Genomic DNA, 20,400 nt, shown 5'->3' with positions numbered 1-20,400 from the left:
CTAACTTCATGAATCAAAAAGAGACGATCCAGTATCTGGTGTATCTGTCACCTTGAAAAAGTTTTGGTACAGGCAAAATTTCATCAAGAAGACATTGCAAGCCAGAAAACTAGACTTCTTCCTAACTTCATGAATCGAAAAGAGACGATCCAGTATCTGGTGCATCTGTCACCTTGAAAAAGTTTTGGTACAGGCAAAACTTCATCAAGAAGACATTGCAAACCAGAAAACTAGACTTCTTCCAAACTTCATGAATCAAAAAGAGACGATCCAGTATCTGGTGCATCTGTCACCTTGAAAAAGTTTTGGTACAAGCAAAACTTCATCAAGAAGACATTGCAAGCCAGAAAACTAGACTTCTTCCTAACTTCATGAATCAAAAAGAGACGATCCAGTATCTGGTGCATCTGTCACCTTGAAAAAGTTTTGGTACAAGCAAAACTTCATCAAGAAGACATTGCAAGCCAGAAAACTAGACTTCTTCCTAACTTCATGAATCAAAAAGAGACGATCCAGTATCTGGTGCATCTGTCACCTTGAAAAAGTTTTGGTACAAGCAAAACTTTATCAAGAAGATATTGCAAACCAGAAAACTAGACTTCTTCCTAACTTCATGAATCAAAAAGAGACGATCCAGTATCTGGTGCATCTGTCACCTTGAAAAAGTTTTGGTACAAGCAAAACTTCATCAAGAAGACATTGCAAGCCAGAAAACTAGACTTCTTCCTAACTTCACGAATCAAAAAGAGACGATCCAGTATCTAGTCCATCTGTCACCTTGAAAAAGTTTTGGTAGAGGCAAAACTTCATCAAGAAGACATTGCCAACCAGAAAGCTAGACTTTTTCCTAACTTCATGAATCAAAAAGACATGGTCCAATATCTGGTCCATCTGTCACCATGAAAAAGTTTTGGTACAAGCAAAACTTCATCAAGAAGACATTGCAGACCAGAAAACTAGACTTCCAACTAACTTCATGAATCAAAAAGAGATGGTCCAGTATCTGGTCCATCTGTCACCTTGAAAAAGTTTTGGTACAGGATAACTTCATCAAGAAGACATTGCAGACCAGAAAACTAGACTTCCACCTAACTTCATGAATCAAAAAGAGACGATCCAGTATCTGGTGCATCTGTCACCTTGAAAAAGTTTTGGTACAGGCAAAACTTCATCAAGAAGATATTGCAGACCAGAAAACTAGACTTCTTCCTAACTTCATGAATCACAAAGGCATGGTCCAGTATCTGGTCCATCTGTCACCATGAAAAAGTTTTGTTACAGGCAAAATTTCATCAAGAAGACATTGCGGACCAGAAAACTAGACTTCTTCCTAACTTCATGAATCGAAAAGAGACGATCCAGTATCTGGTGCATCTGTCACCTTGAAAAAGTTTTGGTACAAGCAAAACTTCATCAAGAAGACATTACAAACCAGAAAACTAGACTTCTTCCTAACTTCATGAATCAAAAAGATATGGCCCAGTATCTGGTGCATCTGTCACCTTGAAAAAGTTTTGGTACAAGCAAAATCTCATCAAGAAGACATTGCAGACCAGAAAACTAGACTTATTCCTAACTTCACGAATCAAAAAGAGACGATCCAGTATCTGGTGCATCTGTCGCCTTGAAAAAGTTTTGGTACAGGCAAAATTTCATCAAGAAGACATTGCAGACCAGAAAACTAGACTTCCACCTAACTTCATGAATCAAAAAGAGACGATCCAGTATCTGGTGCATCTGTCACCTTGATAAAGTTTTGGTACAAGCAAAACTTCATCAAGAAGACATTGCAAACTAGAAAACTAGACTTTTTCCTAACTTCATGAATCAAAAAGACATGGTCCAATATCTGGTCCATCTGTCACCATGAAAAAGTTTTGGTACAAGCAAAACTTCATCAAGAAGACATTGCAAACTAGAAAACTAGACTTCTTCCTAACTTCATGAATCAAAAAGAGATGGTCCAGTATCTGGTCCATCTGTCACCTTGAAAAAGTTTTGGTACAAGCAAAACTTCATCAAGAAGACATTGCAGACCAGAAAACTAAACTTCTTCCTAACTTCATGAATCAAAAAGAGATGGTCCAGTATCTGGTCCATCTGTCACCTTGAAAAAGTTTTGGTACAGGATAACTTCATCAAGAAGACATTGCAGACCAGAAAACTAGACTTCCACCTAACTTCATGAATCAAAAAGAGATGATCCAGTATCTGTCCATCTGTCACCTTGAAAAAGTTTGGTACAAGCAAAACTTCATCAAGAAGACATTGCAAACCAGAAAACTAGACTTCCACCTAACTTCATGAATCAAAAAGAGACGATCCAGTATCTGGTGCATCTGTCACCTTGAAAAAGTTTTGGTACAGGCAAAACTTCACCAAGAAGACATTGCAAACCAGAAAACTAGACTTCCACCTAACTTCATGAATCAAAAAGAGAAGATCCAGTATCTGGTGCATCTCTCACCTTGAAAAAGTTTTGGTACAAGCAAAACTTCATCAAGAAGACATTGCAGACCAGAAAACTAGACTTCTTCCTAACTTCACGAATCAAAAAGAGACGATCCAGTATCTGGTACATCTGTCACCTTGATAAAGTTTTGGTACAGGCAAAACTTCATCAAGAAGACATTGCAGACCAGAAAACTAGACTTCCACCTAACTTCATGAATCAAAAAGAGACGATCCAGTATCTGGTCCATCGGTCACCTTGAAAAAGTTTTGGTTGTGGCAAAACTTCATCAAGAAGACATTGCAGACCAGAAAACTAGACTTCTTCCTAACTTCATGAATCAAAAAGAGACGATCCAGTATCTGGTGCATCTGTCACTTTGAAAAAGTTTTGGTACAGGCAAAACTTCATCAAGAAGACATTGCAGACCAGAAAACTAGACTTCCACCTAACTTCATGAATCAAAAAGAGAAGATCCAGTATCTGGTGCATCTCTCACCTTGAAAAAGTTTTGGTATAAGCAAAACTTCATCAAGAAGACATTGCAGACCAGAAAACTAGATTTTTTCCTAACTTCACGAATCAAAAAGAGACGATCCAGTATCTGGTACATCTGTCACCTTGATAAAGTTTTGTTACAGGCAAAACTTCATCAAGAAGACATTGCAGACCAGAAAACTAGACTTCCACCTAACTTCATGAATCAAAAAGAGACGATCCAGTATCTGGTGCATCTCTCACCTTGAAAAGGTTTTGGTAGAGGCAAAACTTCATCAAGAAGACATTGTACACCAGAAAACTAGACTTCTTCCTAACTTCATGAATCTAAAAGAGACGATCCAGTATCTGGTACATCTGTCACCTTGATAAAGTTTTGGTACAGGCAAAACTTCATCAAGAAGACATTGCAGACCAGAAAACTAGACTTCCACCTAACTTCATGAATCAAAAAGAGACGATCCAGTATCTGGTGCATCTGTCACCTTGAAAAGGTTTTGGTAGAGGCAAAACTTCATCAAGAAGACATTGCAAACCAGGAAACTAGACTTTCACCTAACTTCATGAATCAAAAAGAGACGATCCAGTATCTGGTGAATCTGTCACCTTGAAAAAGTTTTGGTACAGGCAAAACTTCATCAAGAAGACATTGCAAGCCAGAAAACTAGACTTCTTCCTAACTTCATGAATCAAAAAGAGATGGTCCAGTATCTGGTCCATCTGTCACCTTGAAAAAATTTTGGTACAAGCAAAACTTCATCAAGAAGACATCGCAGACCAGAAAACTAGACTTCTTCCTAACTTCATGAATCAAAAAGAGATGGTCCAGTATCTGGTCCATCTGTCACCTTGAAAAAGTTTTGGTACAAGCAAAACTTCATCAAAAAGACATTGCAGACCAGAAAACTAGAATTTTTCCTAACTTCATGAATCAAAAAGAGATGGTCCAGTATCTGGTCCATCTGTCACCTTGAAAAAGTTTTGGTACAAGCAAAACTTCATCAAGAAGACATTGCAAGCCAGAAAACTAGACTTCTTCCTAACTTCATGAATCAAAAAGAGATGGTCCAGTATCTGGTCCATCTGTCACCTTGAAAAAATTTTGGTACAAGCAAAACTTCATCAAGAAGACATCGCAGACCAGAAAACTAGACTTCTTCCTAACTTCATGAATCAAAAAGAGATGGTCCAGTATCTAGTCCATCTGTCACCTTGAAAAAGTTTTGGTACAAGCAAAACTTCATCAAGAAGACATTGCAGACCAGAAAACTAGACTTCTTCCTAACTTCATGAATCAAAAAGAGATGGTCCAGTATCTGGTCCATCTGTCACCTTGAGAAAGTTTTGGGACAAGCAAAACTTCATCAAGAAGACATTGCAGACCAGAAAACTAGACTTCTTCCTACCTTCATGAATCAAAAAGAGATGGTCCAGTATCTGGTCCATCTGTCACCTTGAAAAAGTTTTGGTACAAGCAAAACTTCATCAAGAAGACATTGCAGACCAGAAAACTAGACTTCTTCCTAACTTCATGAATCAAAAAGAGATGGTCCAGTATCTGGTCCATCTGTCACCCTGAAAAAGTTTTGGTACAAGCAAAACTTCATCAAGAAGACATTGCAGACCAGAAAACTAGACTTCTTCCTAACTTCATGAATCAAAAAGAGATGGTCCAGTATCTGGTCCATCTGTCACCTTGAAAAAGTTTTGGTACAAGCAAAACTTCATCAAGAAGACATTGCAGACCAGAAAACTAGATTTCTTCCTATCTTTATGAATCAAAAAGAGATGGTCCAGTATCTGGTCCATCTGTCACCTTGAAAAAGTTTTGGTATAAGCAAAACTTCATCAAGAAGACATTGCAGATCAGAAAACTAGACTTCTTCCTAACTTCATGAATCAAAAAGAGATGGTCCAGTATCTGGTCCATCTGTCACCTTGAAAAAGTTTTGGTACAAGCAAAACTTCATCAAGAAGACATTACAAACCAGAAAACTAGACTTCTTCCTAACTTCATGAATCAAAAAGAGATGGTCCAGTATCTGGTCCATCTGCCACCTTGAAAAAGTTTTGGTACAAGCAGAACTTCATCAAGAAGACATTACAAACCAGAAAACTAGACTTCTTCCTAACTTCATGAATCAAAAAGAGATGGTCCAGTATCTGGTCCATCTGTCACCTTGAAAAAGTTTTGGTATAAGCAAAACTTCATCAAGAAGACATTGCAGATCAGAAAACTAGACTTCTTCCTAACTTCATGAATCAAAAAGAGATGGTCCAGTATCTGGTCCATCTGCCACCTTGAAAAAGTTTTGGTACAAGCAAAATTTCATCAAGAAGACATTGCAGATCAGAAAACTAGACTTCTTCCTAACTTCATGAATCAAAAAGAGATAGTCCAGTATCTGGTCCATCTGTCACCTTGAAAAAGTTTTGGTACAAGCAAAACTTCATCAAGAAGACATTGCAGATCAGAAAACTAGACTTCTTCCTAACTTCATGAATCAAAAAGAGATGGTCCAGTATCTGGTCCATCTGTCCCCTTGAAAAAGTTTTAGTACAAGCTAAACTTCATCAAGAAGACATTGTAGACCAGAAAACTAGACTTCTTCCTAACTTCATGAATCAAAAAGAGATGGTCCAGTATCTGGTCCATCTGTCACCTTGAAAAGGTTTTGGTACAAGCAAAACTTCATCAAGAAGACATTGCAGACCAGAAAACTAGACTTCTTCCTAACTTCATGAATCAAAAAGAGATGGTCCAGTATCTGGTCCATCTGTCACCTTGAAAAAGTTTTGGTACAGGATAACTTCATCAAGAAGACATTGCAGACCAGAAAACTAAACTTCCACCTAACTTCATGAATCAAAAAGAGACGATCCAGTATCTCGTCCATCTGTCACCTTGAAAAAGTTTTGGTAGCGGCAAAAATTCACCAAGAAGACATTGCAAACCAGAAAACTAGACTTCCACCTAACTTCATGAATCAAAAAGAGACGATCCAGTATCTGGTCCATCTGTCACCTTGAAAAAGTTTTGGTAGCGGCAAAAATTCATCAAGAAGACATTACAAACCAGAAAACTATACTTCTTCCTAACTTCACGAATCAAAAAGATACGATCCAGTATCTGGTGCATCTGTCACCTTGAAAAAGTTTTGGTACAGGCAAAACTTCACCAAGAAGACATTGCAGACCAGAAAACTAGACTTCTTCCTAACTTCACGAATCAAAAAGAGACGATCCAGTATCTGGTGCATCTGTCACCTTGGAAAAGTTTTGGTATAGGCAAAACTTCATCAAGAAGACATTGCAAACCAGAAAACTATACTTCTTCCTAACTTCACGAATCAAAAAGAGACGATCCAGTATCTGGTCCATCTGTCACCTTGAAAAAGTTTTGGTAGCGGCAAAAATTCATCAAGAAGACATTACAAACCAGAAAACTATACTTCTTCCTAACTTCACGAATCAAAAAGAGACGATCCAGTATCTGGTGCATCTGTCACCTTGAAAAAGTTTTGGTACAGGCAAAACTTCATCAAGAAGACATTGCAGACCAGAAAACTAGACTTCTTCCTAACTTCACGAATCAAAAAGAGACGATCCAGTATCTGGTGCATCTGTCACCTTGAAAAAGTTTTGTTCTAGGCAAAACTTCATCAAGAAGACATTGCAAACCAGAAAACTATACTTCTTCCTAACTTCACGAATCAAAAAGAGACGATCCAGTATCTGGTGCATCTGTCACCTTGGAAAAGTTTTGGTATAGGCAAAACTTCATCAAGAAGACATTGCAGACCAGAAAACTAGACTTCTTCCTAACTTCATGAAGACATGGTCCAGTATATGGTTCATATGTCACCATGAAAAAGTTTTGGTACAAGCAAAACTTCATCAAGAAGACACTGCAGACCAGAAAACTAGACTTCTTCCTAACTTCATGAATCAAAAAGAGATGGTCCAGTATCTGGTCCATCTGTCACCTTGAAAAAGTTTTGGTACAGGCAAAACTTCATCAAGAAGACATTGCAGACCAGAAAACTAGACTTCTTCCTAACTTCATGAATCAAAAAGAGATGGTCCAGTATCTGGTCCATCTGTCACCTTGAAAAAGTTTTGGTACAAGCAAAACTTCATCAAGAAGACATTGCAGACCAGAAAACTAGACTTCTTCCTAACTTCATGAATCAAAAAGAGATGGTCCAGTATCTGGTCCATCTGTCACCTTGAAAAAGTTTTGGTACAAGCAAAACTTCATCAAGAAGACATTGCAAACCAGAAAACTATACTTCTTCCTAACTTCACGAATCAAAAAGAGACGATCCAGTATCTGGTACATCTGTCACCTTGATAAAGTTTTGGTACAGGCAAAACTTCATCAAGAAGACATTGCAGACCAGAAAACTAGACTTCCACCTAACTTCATGAATCAAAAAGAGACGAACCAGTATCTGGTCCATCTGTCACCTTGAAAAGGTTTTGGTAGAGGCAAAACTTCATCAAGAAGACATTGCAAACCAGAAAACTAGACTTTCACCTAACTTCATGAATCAAAAAGAGACGATCCAGTATCTGGTGCATCTGTCACCTTGAAAAAGTTTTGGTATAGGCAAAACTTCATCAAGAAGACATTGCAGACCAGAAAACTAGACTTCTTCCTAACTTCATGAATCAAAAAGAGATGGTCCAGTATCTGGTCCATCTGTCCCCTTGAAAAAGTTTTGGTACAAGCAAAACTTCATCAAGAAGACATTGCAGACCAGAAAACTAGATTTCTTCCTAACTTCATGAATCAAAAAGAGACGATCCAGTATCTGGTCCATCTGTCACCTTGAAAAAGTTTTGGTACAAGCAAAACTTCATCAAGAAGACATTGCAGATCAGAAAACTATACTTCTTCCTAACTTCATGAAGACATGGTCCAGTATATGGTTCATATGTCACCATGAAAAAGTTTTGGTACAAGCAAAACTTCATCAAGAAGACACTGCAGACCAGAAAACTAGACTTCTTCCTAACTTCATGAATCAAAAAGAGATGGTCCAGTATCTGGTCCATCTGTCACCTTGAAAAAGTTTTGGTACAAGCAAAACTTCATCAAGAAGACATTGCAGACCAGAAAACTAGACTTCTTCCTAACTTCATGAATCAAAAAGAGATGGTCCAGTATCTGGTCCATCTGTCACCTTGAAAAAGTTTTGGTACAAGCAAAACTTCATCAAGAAGACATTGCAGACCAGAAAACTAGACTTCTTCCTAACTTCATGAATCAAAAAGAGATGGTCCAGTATCTGGTCCATCTGTCACCTTGAAAAAGTTTTGGTACAAGCAAAACTTCATCAAGAAGACATTACAAACCAGAAAATTAGACTTCTTCCTAACTTCATGAATCAAAAAGAGATGGTCCAGTATCTGGTCCATCTGTCACATTGAAAAAGTTTTGGTACAAGCAAAACTTCATCAAGAAGACATTACAAACCAGAAAACTAGACTTCTTCCTAACTTCATGAATCAAAAAGAGATGGTCCAGTATCTGGTCCATCTGTCACCTTGAAAAAGTTTTGGTACAAGCAAAACTTCATCAAGAAGACATTACAAACCAGAAAACTAGACTTCTTCCTAACTTCATGAATCAAAAAGAGATGGTCCAGTATCTGGTCCATCTGTCACCTTGAAAAAGTTTTGGTACAAGCTAAACTTCATCAAGAAGACATTACAAACCAGAAAACTAGACTTCCACCTAACTTCATGAATCATAAAGAGACGATCCAGTATCTGGTCCATCTGTCACCTTGAAAAAGTTTTGGTACAAGCAAAACTTCATCAAGAAGACATTGCAGACCAGAAAACTAGACTTCCACCTAACTTCATGAATCAAAAAGAGATGGTCCAGTATCTGGTGCATCTGTTACCTTGATAAAGTTTTGGTACAGGCAAAACTTCATCAAGAAGACATTGCAAACCAGAAAACTAGACTTCTTCCTAACTTCATGAATCAAAAAGAGATGATCCAGTATCTGGTGCATCTGTCACCTTGAAAAAGTTTGATACAAGCAAAACTTCACCAAGAAGACATTGCAGTCCAGAAAACTAGACTTCTTCCTAACTGCATGTATCAAAAAGAGATGGTCAAGTATTTGGAGCATCTGCCACCTTGATAAAGTTTTGGTATAAGCTAAACTTCATCAAGAAGACATTGCAGACCAGAAAACTAGACTTCTTCCTAACTTCATGAATCAAAAAGAGACGATCCAGTATCTGGTGCATCTGTCACCTTGAAAAAGTTTTGGTATAAGCAAAACTTCATCAAGAAGACATTGCAGACCAGAAAACTAAACTTCTTCCTAACTTCATGAATCAAAAAGAGATGATCCAGTATCTGGTGCATCTGTCACCTTGATAAAGTTTTGGTACAGGCAAAACTTCATCAAGAAGACATTGCAGACCAGAGAACTAGACTTCCACCTAACTTCATGAATCAAAAAGAGATGGTCCAATATCTGGTGCATATGTCACCTCGATAAAGTTTTGGTATAGGCAAAACTTCATCAAGAAGACATTGTAGACCAGAAAACTAGACTTCCACCTAACTTCATGAATCAAAAAGAGACGATCCAGTATCTGGTGCATCTGTCATCCTGATAAAGTTTTGGTACAGGCAAAACATCATCAAGAAGACATTGCAAACCAGAAAAATAGACTTCCACCTAACTTCATGAATCAAAAAGAGACGATCCAGTATCTGGTGCATCTATCACCTTGATAAAGTTTTGGTACAGGCAAAACTTCATCAAGAAGACATTGCAAACCAGAAAATCAGACTTCCACCTAACTTCATGAATCAAAAAGAGACGATCCAGTATCTGGTGCATCTGTCACCTTGATAAAGTTTTGGTACAGGCAAAACTTCATCAAGAAGACAAGTGAATCTTCATCAAAGGACAGAGAGAGAGAGAGAGAGAGAGAGAGAGAGAGAGAGAGAGAGAGAGAGAGAGAGAGAGAGAGAGAGAGAGAGAGAGAGAGGGGGGGGGAATTATTACTTACCATCCTTTTCTCAATATAGGTCTAGGCAGCCGCTCCTTTTTTTTTCAATTTTTTTTAGCCTTTTTTCGTTTTTTAATTTTTTTCTAATATGTTTTCAATTAGTATTGTCTTCCATTATCACATTACATTTTTAAGTTCCACTATTTTGAGCACTTACTCATTTTCATTTTGATCCCTCAATTTTATTGCCAATTGCTCCAACAAAATATTGAAATCTGCCAATGAAGGTCTAGCATTTGCATCTGGCCTGAGTGCCCTTGCCACTAATTCAAATAATTCGTCCTCTATAAACTCATTGAATTCCATTATTAAATGCAAATAAATGATGCGGGCGAAGTAGTATACATCGTTTGCTTTCGAGGTTAGCATGTGGCATCCTGTTAGAAGGGGATCATACATCCTTACTAAAACCTTGTCCATTACTATCTGCCTAGTAAATTTTTTACCGAATGGCAAACTTCGTCCAAAGTCTATGATACATGGAGAATAATTCTCGTCCAAGACTATATTGTCTCCATGAAGGCTGTTATGTCCGATGCCTCTCTCGTGGACTTCATTTAAACTAAACGCAACTTGTGAGAAAATATCAAGCGCCTTTGCGCAGTTTTCGCGTGTCTTTGCTACGTTATTAATCCATGTTTCCAAAGTTTGGGAACCATTGTAAGACGTCACAATGTCCTGAACTCCATCTGTCTCGGATTTACCATAGAATTGAACTACGCCTTCTATTCCCCTCAATCTATGTAGGATTCTTGCTTCCCTTTCGAAATCTGCTCTCTCACGAGCATTGGTTTTTTTAAGGCGTTTCGCCACTCCTTCCACCCATTCGCCATTAATATTAATCTGGCACATATACACGACACCATGAAATCCTTCACCCAAACTCTTCCCCAAAATGACAGCGCTTTGCTGAAAAACTTCAATCTTTGGATAATAAAAGTCGAAGGATGAAAGTACTTCTTTGTACTTGCAATTTTGACATTCCTCCAGAAACGTCAGCCATTCTTTCCCGAGCCAGGCAGTAAGGCCTTCTTCCTTCCATTGATCTCTTAGACTTTTATCGTTTTTGTTTGTAGAGGACACATGACTTGCCATTTTCATTTTTATTTCAACCGACTTCGAGCTCTCTAGTTCTAGACTATCTTCTTGGCTGTCCCACTCTGTTTTCTTCCCCGGTCGATACTGATGTAATGCAGACCATAACTCGTATGGTAATTTATCCCAAAGGTTTAAAAACAATTTACGATAACCATAATAATAATGTTCGCGACATATAAAACGCCAATCATGGAAACGATGCTTTTGCCTACTTTTGAACGGACGTGAGGTAGAGAACGGCGGAGGAAACCTCTCGGGTCTACCAACCCAATAGCGTCGATACAGTCTGTCTGATTCGAGCTGCTTTTCTTTTTCATTCAGTAGTTCATATAATTCGCTATATCTAAGTCCTTCGTTTTTCTTCTTTAATTTGAGGAGTTTCCTGAGTATCTTTCGATCCCTCACAAGTTCCCTACAAAGCTCGAACCTATCTCCGAAACATTCAATATCGCGCTCTTTTTTTTGCATGATTAACCGCCACAATTCACTTTTCGATATACCGTCTATAAAGTATACCTGTGACCTAAGTGGTCCATATACTATACAGGTCTTGGGTTGATTTTTGGGAGATGCCTTGGATAGGGATCCAAAATCAGTTTCATTTAATTCTTCTTCGTCTTCTTGTCTATCAGATGGTACAACTTGATCATTTCCTTGCTTCAGGTCACTTGAACTTTCCGTTACCTGTCGACTCTTAGACACTAATTCGGGGTTTGGTTTTGCTGAACCAGAAATTTTGGATGCAGTGCTATTCGTAGAAGCACCCGTAGTACTATTTGTAGAAGCACACGTAGTCCTAGTTGCAGTCGTGTCATTTTGTTTTTCATCAGGATGTTCATGAATAATGTTCCACAGTTCGAAAGGAAGATGATCCCACATTTTATAAAGATACAAGTCACGTTTTAATTCCATCAAGAATCTCTTTCTACGAATCCAATGTTTTAATCCAAATCCTCCTTGGTATTCGAGCCAAATTTTCTTCTCTGCTTCCATCCGTTGGTTTCCTGTCAAATCTTCATCAGCACAACTTCTGATTTTCACTACTCTGAATACTCGAGGCCACAGCCTCCTGAACTGGTCTTTTCGTCGCGATCCTTTCCCTAGCTTATCGCATTTCTTTTCAAAGGGAATTCGCTTCCTCAGCTTTTGAATATATTCCTTCTTTTTTCTCTCTATTATCTCCCATTCTTGTTTTTTCGATAAATCGTTTCTGAAACTGTATGGGATTTTAAATATCCAGTCTGTTCTGCATTTAATTGAGCGTTTTTGAGGAATGGCCTCGAAATATTCAGAACTATCTAGAAGAATTTCCCCACCCAACCGAGGATGAAATTCTTCCGGAACGCCTTGATTAATGGCAGTTTCTACTTTCTTTTGCCACAATCTGTACAATGACATATCAAATCGACGTCTACGCTGATTTTTTGGATCTTTCCGTTTTGATTTTATGCCCTTTTCCTTAGCTTTTCTAGACTTCAGCTTTGCTTCTCTTTGCTTCAGTCTTTCTTCTTTTTCCTCAAGAAATATCTGCCTAAAATCGAGGTTTTTCGTTGTTTCAAGCAATTGCTTTACCAAAGTTTGGTTATTTTCAATCACAAGAGCTTGTGCGTTTACGGTCGCCTGTAATTTCTTAGCCTGATCGTTCTTTTCTAATAACTTTCTTTCCAGGCTTTCCAACCTCTTCAACGCATCTTCCAATTTTTCATCGCTCTCATTCTCGTTTTGCTGCTGCTTTTGGTCCAATTCGCTGATCTCTTCCTTCAGAACTCCAATCCATTTTTGAGAGATTTCTAATTTTTTGTTCGCTTGAGTCAGTTTTCGTTGTGTGTCTTCAAGTTCTTCCTTCAAAAGACAATTTAGCTTATAAAGTTTCATATCCTCTTGGCGTTCCAGTGGCTGTTCACCTCCATCGCTCTTCTTTAGTTCTCTGGCCGTTCGGAATGATCTCTGAGTTTCCTCAAAAATGGTCCTTTCATCATTGTGAGATGTATTTTTCTCTTCTAACTCCCTCTCCAGCTGCTGAATCCTTTGCTGGAGTAATTCTTCTTTTGCCTTCCTTTCATCCTCCTCAGCCTTGTTGTTTTTCAATATAGTTTTCACAGCCCCATGTTGGGCAACTGGATTTATAACATCATAAACAGAACTCTTAGTTGAGATCTGCGCCATTTTTGATACACAACAACAAGATAGATTTATTACTATACGATCCATTTTTGACTTTTCAGAGTTCTGTCGGTGCCTTGAAATGAAGAAAAAAAAAAGCATGAAACTATGAAGACCGCAAATTCTTTCGCAGATCTGGAGAATATCGGTTCCGACTCTGATAGCTTCGGGGAATTCTTGAAGCCCTCTTCAAAAAGTCTTCAAATTTTTTTTCTCTCTCTCTCTCTCTCTCTCTCTCTCTCTCTCTCTCTCTCTCTCTCTCCTAATACTATGAGAGAGAGAGAGAGAGAGAGAGAGAGAGAGAGAGAGAGAGAGATTTCGAAGACCTTTTGAAGGGGCCATCAAGAAACCCCCGAAGCTATCAGAGTCGGAACCGAAATTCTCTCTACTAATACTGCGAGGAACATGAGAGAGAGAGAGAGAGAGAGAGAGAGAGAGAGAGAGAGAGATCTATTGCAAGAACGCAACTGAATTATCATCTATTTCTTTTCCCTCGATCCACAAGTCACTGTCGTCTCCCCTGGACAGAGATTAGTTTCTCGACGACGTCTAAAGGCAGGTTTACACCGTCGAATGGTTCGTCGAACGCGGTTCGACAGACAAGTGTTTGAAGTAATGCTCGAACGAGTGAACGGCGTATTCAGTTGTCAAACACGTTCGTCGAACTGTTCGAGGAAAGTCTGTTCTCGCCTGCCTTTTGTGGGCCGGGCTTCATTGTCCTCAAACCTTAGGCATTTGTGGCTGACTCTACCTCTTCGCGCCGTTTGACAACAGGTTCGTCAACCGGGTTCGACGAACCGATAGATCGTGTAAACCCCGCTTTACAAATCACTAAATGTTGGGACTGTAATTCTATATTTGATTCCCAATTTCCATATTTTCATTAATCTTGTTTTTTTTTCTATTTATCAGTTTTGATTAATAGGGGAAATTATTATTGTTCAAATTGTCTATATTACTTTTCTTATCATTATAGTTATCATCATCTTGGAGTCTTTTTTACGTTTGGTATCATCATTGTTGATAATTAGAAAAAAAAATCCCAAGAAAATCAAAACATATATTTATTCATCATCATCATCATCAGCCTTTACTAATCCACTGCAGATCAAAGGCTTCAGACATATCCTATCACTTGTGTTTATTCATGATCTTTCTGTGCCAGTCCACACCCGCAAACTTCCCTAGTCCGTCAATCCATCATCTCTTCCTTCCCCTACTTCTTTTACATCTCTAAGGACCTATTCTGTTATTCTTAATGTCCATTTAGAGTGCTTTCGTATCCACGTTGCTCTATTTCTGCCTCTTAGTGTTATTCCCATCATTATTCTTTCCAAGTCTCTCTGAGATGTAACGGACTCATGATCTAAAGCAGCCCATTCACAATCAGTAATTACTGAAGGAATTCCTTCAGTCATTACTGATCGTGAATGGCTTGATTAAGGCTTTGGTAAGGCTCCAAGTTTCTGATGCATAAGTTTAATTGTCTCTTTCATAAGGCTTTCGTTAACCATACTATGTATTCTTCTTAAACACGTTGATCTTCCACTTTGTCTTGGTTCCAAGTCCTTTGTCAATCAATTTATAAACACTTATTTTATTATTATTATTATTATTATTATTATTATTATTATTATTATTATTACTTACGAAGCTACAACCCTAGTTCGAAAAGCAGGATGCCATAAGCCCAAGGGCTCCAACAGGGTAAAATAACACAGTGAGGAAAGGAAATAAGGGAATATATAAACTGCAAAAGAAGTAATGAACAATTAGAATAAAATATTTCAAGAACAGTAACACCATTAAAATAAATATTTCATATATATAAACTATAAAAGTGGAAGAAAAAAAAAAGATGGAATAGTGTGCCAGAGTGTACCCTCAAGCAAGAGAACTCTAACTCAAGATAGTGGAAGACCATGGTAGAGAGGCTATGTCACTACCCAAGACTAGAGAACAATGGTTTGATTTTAGATTGTCCTTCTCCTAGAAGAGCTATTCACCATAGCTATAGAGTTTCTTCTTACCTTACCAAGAGGAAAGGAGTCACTGTATGAACAGCTTGAAGACTAGCATAAATGAAACCCAGGTGCAAAGTCTTGTCCACACATTTTGCAAGTTCTTTTTATGGAGTTTCGGTTGATTTTCTGTGGTTTTCTCATTGTTATTAGTATATATATATATATATATATATATATATATATATATATATATATATATATATATATATATATATATATACACATATATAATATATATATACACATATATAATATATATATATATATACATATTATATATATATATATATATATATATATATATATATTATATATATATATATATATAATATATATATATATATATATACTAATAACAGTGAGAAAACCACAGAAAATCAACCGAAACTCCATAAGAAGAACTTGCAAAATGTGTGGACAAGACTTTGCACCTGGGTTTCATTTATGCTAGTCTTCAAGCTGTTCATACAGTGACTCCTTTCCTCTTGGTAAGGTAAGAAGAAACTCTATAGCTATGGCGAATAACTCTTCTAGGAGAAGGACAATCTAAAATCAAACCATTGTTCTCTTGTCTTGAGTAGTGACATAGCCTCTGTACCATGGTCTTCCACTATCTTGAGTTAGAGTTCTCTTGCTTGAGGGTACACTCTGGCACACTATTCCATCTTTTTTTTTTTCTTCCACTTTTATAGCTTATATATAGGAAATATTTATTTTAATGGTGTTACTATTCTTGAAATATCTTATTCTAATTGTTCATTACTTCTTTTGTAGTTTATCTATTCCTTTATTTCCTTTCCTCACTAAGTTATTTTACCCTGTTGGAGCCCTTGGGCTTATAGCATCCTGCTTTTCCAACTAGGGTTGTAGCTTCGTAAGTAATAATAATGATAATAATATTAATAATAATAATAATAATAATAATAATAATAATAATAAAATAAGTGTTTATAAATTGATTGACAAAGGACTTGGAACCAAGACAAAGTGGAAGATCAACGTGTTTAAGAAGAAACGATAGTATGGTTAACGAAAGCCTTATGAAAGAGACAATTAAACTCATGCATCAGAAACTTGGAGCCTTACCAAAGCCTTAAGCAAGCCATTCACGATCAGTAATTACTGAAGGAATTCCTTCAGTAATTTGCTGATCGTGAATGGGCTGCCTTAGATCATGAGCCCGTTACAACTCAAAGATCAATGGAAAGAATAATGATGGGAATAACACTAAGAGACAGAAAAAGAGCAACGTGGATACGAAAGCACTCTAAATGGACATTAAGAATAACAGAATGGGTCCTTAGAGATGTAAAAGAAGCAGGGGAAGGAAGAGAAGATGAAGGACTTATGTCAGCCACGTCAACAGGAATGCATTTGCAACAAGTTTGAACTTCTGAAGCTCCTTCATATATATATATATATATATATATATATATATATATATATATATATATATATATATATATATATATATATATATATATATATATATATATATATATATATAATATATGTATATATACCAGCACATTTGTACATTGCTTCGGTCCCAGGTATATGTGCCTTTTCCCATTTGTATAGGGTAAGCACGGATGCCTGCTTTTTGAAGGACTTTTTTTTTTTGGAGCTTTAGGGTACAAAGTAGTCCCGATCAGCTGCCCTGCCTGACATCGTAGCGTATGGTTATATGCTGTGCCATTCACCAGCATCCTTCTTCATTAGTATCTCTAAAGTTAAGTTATATTATTAATTTTGGCTCCTTGCAAAGGACTGGGAGATAGCTGTTCCATGGAATTTAATCCCCGTCTGGCCTTCATTAAAACGAAAGCATTATTATTATTATTATTATTATTATTATTATTATTATTACTATCCTAGCTACAACCCTAGTTGGAAAAGCAAGATGCTATAAGCCCAGGGGCTCCAACAGGGAAAAATAGCCCAATGAGGAAAGGAAATAAGGAAATAAATAAATGAAGAGAACAAATTAACAATAAATCATTCTAAAATAAGAAACAACGTCAAAACAGACATGTCATATAATAAACTATCAACAACATCAAAAACAAATATGTCATAAATAAACTATAAAAAGACTATGTCTGCCTGGTCAACAAAAAAGCATTTGCTCCAACTTTGAACTTTTGAAGTTCTACTGATTCAACCACCCGATTAGGAAGATCATTCCACAACTTGGTCACAGATGGAATAAAACTTCTAGAGTACTGCGTAGTATTGAGCCTCGTGATGGAGAAGGCCTGGCTAATAGAATTAACTGCCTGCCTAGTATTACGAACAGGATAGAATTGTCCAGGGAGATCTGAATGTAAAGGATGGTCAGAGTTGTGAAAAAGACTTTTACTTCCAATTACCTTCATTGATTTCACTGTCTGTGTCATGCATTTGATCATTTTATTCTGATTTTCTAAGTTCAACCCATAGGCATTTCTGGACATCTTTGAGTCATGCGGAACTTGCTTCTTTGATACTGATATACATAACAAAAGTTGCATTCACTTTTATCATTTACAATATATACTCCACTTCAAATCAAAAGATACATAAATGCATTGCCTTATATTTGTCAAAATTAAAAATTGGAGTGAGTGTTTATGCGTTTAATAAAAGAATACTGATATATTGTTAGTTTTCATATGTATAATCTATTACATATCGTTTACCAAAAATATATTTCAGTTTTGAACCTTACCTTGTGATAGAGGTAATGATAATGTTGGAATTGATCCTTCCTTTAATCGTCGTTGGTTTTTTTGGCATTGACTCTCCAAGCAATTCATATTTCAGGTTCCTTTCAAATGCATCAGGTTCAAAATGAAAAACTACACATGATTTCCTTATCAGGGTTGAAAGGGTCCTTCCTTTTACATGAATTTGTCCACAGCTTTCTAGTTTCCACGTGCTTGGGAGAGCTGTGAAGAGTTACTCCTTCATTTCTTTTATCTTTACTAGAAGAACACTCATACACAGCACAGTAACGAGGCATTTTAACCAATAGTAATTAATTCAAGCACTCTGCAAATGGGACTCAACAAATAGTTAATTGGGAAGCGGAAGAGCGTCACACTGAATAATAACACCAGATTCCTTGTAAACTAACTGTAGATACTGACAAACAAAGGCTGGTAAATCAGAGCATGGTACAGTGTGATGTCATTAATCTCCGCATGGGTCGAAGACAAATTTTGGGTCGCTGATGGGTAGACCTTGTATTCTATAGACCTTGGTTGGGGGTTTGGGGGAGCCTATAGGTCTATTTGCTGAGTCATCAGCAGCCATTGCCTGGCCCTCTCTGGTCCTAGCTTGGGTGGAGAAGGGGCTTGGGCGCTGATCATATAATATATGGTCAGTCTCTAGAGCATTGTCCTGCTTGCTGGGGCAATGTCACTGTCCCTTGCCCTTGCTATTCATGAACGACCTTTAAAACCTTTATGTTCAAAGGGGTTACTGATCCTCTTCTATTTCTATTACTAGTTTTTTCCTATAAATACTTTATATTATGGAGCAATATGATGTTCTCCATAGGCCTACTCTGAACCACTACACTCTCCATAGGCCTACTCTGAACCACTACATTCTCCATAAGCCTACTCTGAACCCCTATCTTCTCCATAGGCCTACTCTGAACCACTACATTCTCCTTAGGCCTACTCTGAACCACTACATTCTCCATAGGCCTACTCTGACCACTACTGTACATTCTCCATAGTCCTACTCTGAACCACTACATTCTCCATAGCCCTACTCTGAACCACTAAATTCTCCATAGGCCTACTCTGAACCAGAACTGTACATTCTCCATAGGCCTACTCTGAACCACTACATTCTCCATAGGCCTACTCTGAACCCCTAAATTCTCCATAGGCCTACTCTGAACCACTGCATTCTCCATAGGCCTACTCTGAACCACTACATTCTCTATAGGCCTACTCTGAACCACGTAATTCTCCATAGGCCTACTCTGAACCACTACATTCTCCATAGGCCTACTCTGAACCACTGCATTCTCCATAGGCCTACTCCAAACCACTAAATTCTCCATAGGCCTACTCTGAACCCCTACATTCTCCATAAGCCTACTCTGAACCACTACATTCTCCATAGGCCTACTCCGAACCACTAAATTCTCCATAGGCCTACTCTGAACCACTACATTCTCCACAGGCCTATTCTGAACCACTACATTCTCCATAGGCCTATTCTGAACCACTACATTCTCCTTAGGCCTACTCTGAACCACCACATTCTCTATAAGACTACTCTGAACCATTGCATTCTCCACAGGCCTACTCTGAACCACTACATTCTCCATAGGCCTACTCTGAACCCCTACATTCTCCATAGGCCTACTCTGAATCACTACATTCTCCATAGGCCTAGTCTGAACCACTACATTCTCCATAGGCCTACTCTGAACCACTACATTCTCCATAGGCCTACTCTGAACCACTACTGTACATTCGCCATAGGCCTACTCTGAACCACTGCAAATGAAATATTCCAGATTAAGATATTGCACCCCAATAAGGATTAGGCCTACACATTCTTCTTGGGATGTGTAATGTCATTTTTCTTATTGCATACAGTACTCCTCTTTTTACGGACACAAATACTGTACTTCATCTTACAGATGTTAGCAACATTGCTAGAATGATATAAAAAATAACTTAAAAAATTAAAGGGATAGTAGAACGTGAAATGATTCAAAGAAAAAAAATCAAAAAAATTACAATGAAATTCGAACAAATGTCTAGACACAAACGAATTTGGAAAAGTAAACGAACTTCAAATGAAGAATAATTTGTTCGGAAAAAAAAAAAACAAGACGTCTAAACCAAATATGAACAAGTAGATGTTAAGACCAAGAAGGAAAAGAAAATATTCATTATGAAATAATTCGTTCGTAAACCTGCACTGAAAAAATACAAACAAATTCGATGCAGCTTTCATAAAAGCATGCAGTGGACATACTGTAGACTTACGCTAAATTATGTCAAATGTGCATACATGCTCCCGCATGAAGTTGGATAGATAGATAGATAGATAGATATATAGATAGACAGATATATAGATAGATAGATTGATAAACAGATAGATAAA

At 37.5% G+C, this 20,400-nt stretch overlaps 2 protein-coding genes across 2 annotated transcripts in view; both read left to right on the top strand.

Moving 5' to 3' along the window:
* The window catches only part of LOC137652074 (heat shock 70 kDa protein cognate 4-like), a 37,563-nt gene that overhangs the window by 8,615 nt on the left and 8,548 nt on the right, over positions 1-20,400 (top strand). The gene's annotated exons all lie outside the window — the stretch shown is intronic.
* LOC137651800 (uncharacterized) lies at positions 18,800-19,780 on the top strand. The gene is made up of 3 exons (XM_068385018.1): positions 18,800-18,915; positions 19,165-19,254; positions 19,585-19,780. Exons 1-3 carry the CDS (start codon positions 18,800-18,802, stop codon positions 19,778-19,780), a joined length of 402 nt encoding a protein of 133 aa, XP_068241119.1.

This window comes from Palaemon carinicauda, chromosome 13 (genome assembly GCF_036898095.1).
Source record: "Palaemon carinicauda isolate YSFRI2023 chromosome 13, ASM3689809v2, whole genome shotgun sequence".
NCBI lineage: Eukaryota > Metazoa > Arthropoda > Malacostraca > Decapoda > Palaemonidae > Palaemon > Palaemon carinicauda.
The sequence above is the reverse complement of the archived record's forward strand: the minus strand, read 5'-3'. Positions and strand labels throughout refer to the sequence as shown.

What these genes read in the sequence shown, in the direction of transcription:
- LOC137651800 (XM_068385018.1), top strand. Translation starts at nt 18,800, where the DNA reads ATGGAGCAATATGATGTTCTCCATAGGCCTACTCTGAACCACTACACT. An exon ending in AACCCCTATCTTCTCCATAG is followed by an intron (nt 18,916 to 19,164) that starts GCCTACTCTGAA and finishes AATTCTCCATAG; the next exon opens with GCCTACTCTGAACCACTGCA. An exon ending in AACCACGTAATTCTCCATAG is followed by an intron (nt 19,255 to 19,584) that starts GCCTACTCTGAA and finishes CATTCTCCACAG; the next exon opens with GCCTACTCTGAACCACTACA.